General features: G+C 62.8%; 1 protein-coding gene across 1 annotated transcript in view; it reads left to right on the top strand.

The window, feature by feature from the left end:
• The first annotated feature begins 313 nt into the window (after window positions 1-313).
• FKBP8 (FKBP prolyl isomerase 8) overlaps window positions 314-4,177 on the top strand; it is a 6,581-nt gene continuing 2,717 nt past the window's right edge. The window contains exons 1-6 of the mRNA XM_057387285.1: window positions 314-753; window positions 866-1,035; window positions 1,232-1,320; window positions 1,506-1,723; window positions 1,797-1,969; window positions 2,066-2,176. Of these exons, the coding sequence (XP_057243268.1) occupies window positions 477-753; window positions 866-1,035; window positions 1,232-1,320; window positions 1,506-1,723; window positions 1,797-1,969; window positions 2,066-2,176 (1,038 nt within the window). The 5' untranslated portion in view covers window positions 314-476. The remainder of the gene's footprint in view (window positions 754-865; window positions 1,036-1,231; window positions 1,321-1,505; window positions 1,724-1,796; window positions 1,970-2,065; window positions 2,177-4,177) is intronic.

Here is a 4,177-nt window from a genome sequence, read left to right as displayed (position 1 = left end):
CCCCGCCCCGCCGGTCGCGGTCCCTTTAAGGCGCCGGGAGCGCCGCGCGCGCGTGCCTGACGAGCGTCCCGCCCGCCCAATGGCGTCGCGCGGTGGGCGAAGCTCAGCCAATAGGAGCGGAGGGGGCGGGGCCTGGGCGCGCGCGTTCGCGGGCCAGGTGGGAGCGGCGGGGGGCGCGCGGCGGTCACGTGGGGCGGGCGGGGGGCGCGGGGCCGGGACCGGAGCGGGGCCGGGACCCCCCGATCCCACCGGGACCCCCCGATCCCACCGGCACCGACCCCATCCCACCGGCACCGAGCCCCCGCCCCCGCCGGCACCGAGCCCTCCCCGCCGCTCCGGAGTCGCTCCGCTGTCCCGTTGCGCATCGCCCGCCCCCGGAAGGTCCCGGCGCTCCCCGGGCCGGCGGARCGTCTCTCTCCCGGTAAGAGCAGGCCCGATCGCCGTCCTCTCTCCCCGCTCCAGGTTGCTCCGCCGCGATGGCGTCCAGCGGGGAGGAAGCGAGGAGCGGCTCCCCGGGCCGGGCGGACACCGGCACCGAGCCGGCAGCGGCGGCCGACGCGGCTCCGCTGGACACGGCCGAGGATTTCGAGGTCCTGGAGGAGGAGGAGGAGGAGGAGGATGATGATGACCTGAGCGAGCTGCCCCCGCTGGAGGACGTGGGCCGGCCCCCGGTGCCGCCGCGGGAGGACGCGCAGCCCCCGGAGCAGAGCGGGGGGGACGCGGCCGGGGACCCCGAATGGCTCGATGTGTTGGGTGAGAGCCCCGGCCGGGAATGCGCTCGGTTCCGGGGCCTCTCGGTGCTGCCGGTGCCGTGCAGGCCGGGCCCCGGCGTGTCCCGACGCGCCTCCGGTTTCCCCGTGCCCAGGGAATGGTTTGCTCAAGAAGAAGACGCTGGTGCCGGGTCGGGGGGTGGACAGCCGGCCCCGAAAGGGACAGGACGTGACAATCCGCCTGAAGGCCACGCTGGAGGATGGCACCGTGGTGGATGAGGATCCTGCCCTCACCTTCACGCTGGGGGACTGCGATGTCCTGCAGGTGACCTCAGCTGGTGTCACTGCCCTCTCGGGGGGCACAGGGAGGGTTGGGGTCGGTGACATCCATCTGTGGGTCAGAGTGTCCCCTCTGCCMCTGCTCCTGCTCCYTCCCCAKCTGGACAGGGCTTGGGGCAGCCTGATTTGGTGGAAGCTGTTGGAAYTGCTCAATTTTTCCGATTCTGTGCTGTCCCCTGCAGGCTCTGGACCTGTGTGTGCAGCTCCTGGAGATGGGGGAGACGGCGCTGATTGTGTCAGAAGCCAAATACTGCTACGGAGCTCAGGGCAGGTGAGCTGGGAGGCTCCTGGTGGAGCAGGGTGGTCCCAAACGGGCTGGGGAACCTCCCCTTCCCCACCAYGGCGGAAAAATCCACATCATTCCCCACCTCAGGAATCCTCCCTGGCTCGGATTTCTGAGTTGCAGCACTAAACCCAACATTTGAGAGGTGACAGGGATCCCATGGCTTTGTGCAGGAGCCCTGACATCCCCCCCAACTCATCCCTGACGCTGGAGGTGGAGCTGCTGGACGCTCGGGACGCGCCGGACCTGGAGCTGCTGAGCGGCCGGGAGAAAATCCGCCTGGCCAACCGCAAACGGGAGCGCGGCAACTTCTTCTACCAGCAGGCAGATTACGTGCTGGCCATCAACTCGTACGACATCGCCCTCAGGATCGCGGGCTCCAGYTCTAAAGGTACCCATCCCCACCCCGTAGAAATGTCCTTGTCCCCATCCCAGTCCCATTGTGACCAGCCCGGGGTGTGCAGTGGATTTCAGCCCRGATGAGGAGGCCGAGCTGCTGGATGTGAAGGTGAAGTGTCTCAACAACCTRGCGGCCTCGCAGCTCAAGCTGGATCATTTCAAAGCAGCTCTCAAGTCSTGTAATCTCGTGCTGGAGCACCAGCCCGGGAACATCAAGGCTCTGTTCCGAAAGGGCAAGGTGAGCACGGGGTCTGTGTGTTCCCCACGGCGTGGCAGGGACTGAGGGACAGGTCTCAGTGTTGTCACCTGTGTGTCACCTGTGTGTCACCTGCAGGTGCTGGCACAGCAGGGAGAGTACAGGGAGGCCATTCCCATCCTGAAGGCGGCCTTGAAACTGGAGCCCTCAAACAAGGTGAGATGGCAGTGTGTGTTGCCCGTGTCCTGCTGAGCTGGGGGCTCTGCCATGTCCTGTCCTGTCTGTGTCCCTATAAATCCTTCTGTCCCCATGGGAGGCTGAAATCTTGTCCTGTCTGTGTCCCTATAAACCCTCCTGTCCCCATGGCAGGCTGAAAACTCTGTCTGTGTCCCTATAAACCCTCCTGTTCCCATGGGTGGCTGAAAACCCTGTCTGTGTCCCTATAAACCCTCCTGTCCCCATAGGAGGCTGAAAACTCTGTCCTGTCTGTGTCCCTATAAACCTTCCTATGCCCCTGGAAGCTGAAATCCCTGTCCTGTTCGTGTCCCTATTAACCTTCCTGTCCCCATGGGAGGCTGAAAACCCTGTCCTGTCTGTGTCCCTATTCTCTGTGTCCCTATAAACCCTCCTGTTCCCTGGAAGGCTGAAATCCCTGTCCTGTCCATGTCCCTATAAACCTTCCTATCCCCTAGAAGGATGAAATCCCTGTCCTGTCCGTGTCCCTATAAACCCTCCTGTTCCCATGGGTGGCTGAAAACCCTGTCCTGTCTGTATCCCTATAAATGTTCCTGTCCCCATGGAAGAATGAAATCCCTGTCCTGCCTGTATTCCTATAAACCTTCCTATCCCTTAGAAGGATGAAACCCCTGTCCTGTCTGTGTCCCTATAAATGTTCCTGTCCCCTGGAAGGCTGAAAGCCCCTGGACTGTCCCCAGCTCAGTGCAGGGAATTTTGGAACAGCCCCCAGGGCCTGGGGAGGGATGCAGGGCCGGGCTGGTGGGTTTTTTATCTGCACTGTGTGAGGTTCCCTTGCTGACCTTTGCTCCTGGACTCTTTGCTGTCCCCTCCGTGCTCTGGCCATCCCTGGGGATGATCGTGGTCACTCCAGGTTCCTTGGGTGGCCCGGGCAGTTGGTGCTGCGGTTGAGGGAAGTGGAGCAGGGCTGAGTCCCCACAAAACTCGCTGAGCAGCCCCRAGAGTGAATCACGGGGCGCTGGCAGCAGCCAGACCTCGGTCCGGCACCGGGCAGGGCGAGCTGTGGGTCAGGAATTTCCTGTCAGTTAATGATCAGCTGCAGGACTGGAGCCTGGGGAGAAATCAAAACGCAGTGCCAGGAAATGGCCCCAGCAGGAGCGAGGGAGGTGTTGGCCACACAGGGTCGGGGGGTCTCGGTTGGTTTAATCCTGGTCTGGATTTGTTGTTGAATCCATTTGTTCCTTGGGGATTTCACCAGACCCGTCAGGATTTGTGTCACCATCCAGTGCTGAAGGTCACAGTTGGCATGTGGCACCCTCAGGTGTGGTCAGAGCACCCCRGGAAGGGCGAGCAGCACCCCAAAACCTTCCCCTCCCATCCAGGCTGGGCTGCAGAATGAGCACCCTGGCATGTCCCTGCTGTCCAGTTCTGATGGAGCTTTTAATTGGGGAGGGCTGGAAAATCCCGTGCAGTGCCCRGCAGTGACGTGTCCGGCCAAACCACAGGGACAGCAAATTGCTGCCCTGTCCGGGGAGGTGCGGCGTGGCTGACCCAGGGCGCTCCCGAAATGCTGCCTCTGTCAGGGTGTCCCTCCTGTCACCCTTGGGAGCACAGGGGGTGATGTGACAGCCCTGTGAGCTCCGAGCGGGTCTGTTCTGTCCTCCAGACACCCCAAATCCCGTGTTGGAGTGGCTTTCCTGGCATGGTCGGGGCTGGCAGGGCCGGCGTTCCCGGGCYGTGTCCCCAGCAGAGGGCACAGCGTGGCCGTGCCACCAGGGCCACCACAATGTCCTTGTGCCACCCTGCCCTGCTCGGCTCCCTGCTGCTTTTGGGGAGCCTGTGAGCCTTTTCCTGCCCTGCTGTGGGCAAACTGAGAATCCTGCTGAGATCCCACTTCACTTTACCAGCCTGCTTCCAGACAAAAGTGGGAGAGTTTGGGCAYRTCTGTCCTCAAGGCAGACACTTCCMTGTCTCGATTAAAGGATAAAAACCTTTTCCTGATGTCTGACATCAGCCCTGAGCTCTGCTCCTGCTGCCCGGCAGGGAGGGGTCGAG

The sequence above is a fragment of the Malurus melanocephalus genome, unplaced genomic scaffold, assembly GCF_030028575.1.
Source record: "Malurus melanocephalus ecotype Western Australia unplaced genomic scaffold, MMel_1.1 scaffold_1167, whole genome shotgun sequence".
Lineage (NCBI taxonomy): Eukaryota > Metazoa > Chordata > Aves > Passeriformes > Maluridae > Malurus > Malurus melanocephalus.
The sequence above is the reverse complement of the archived record's forward strand: the minus strand, read 5'-3'. Positions and strand labels throughout refer to the sequence as shown.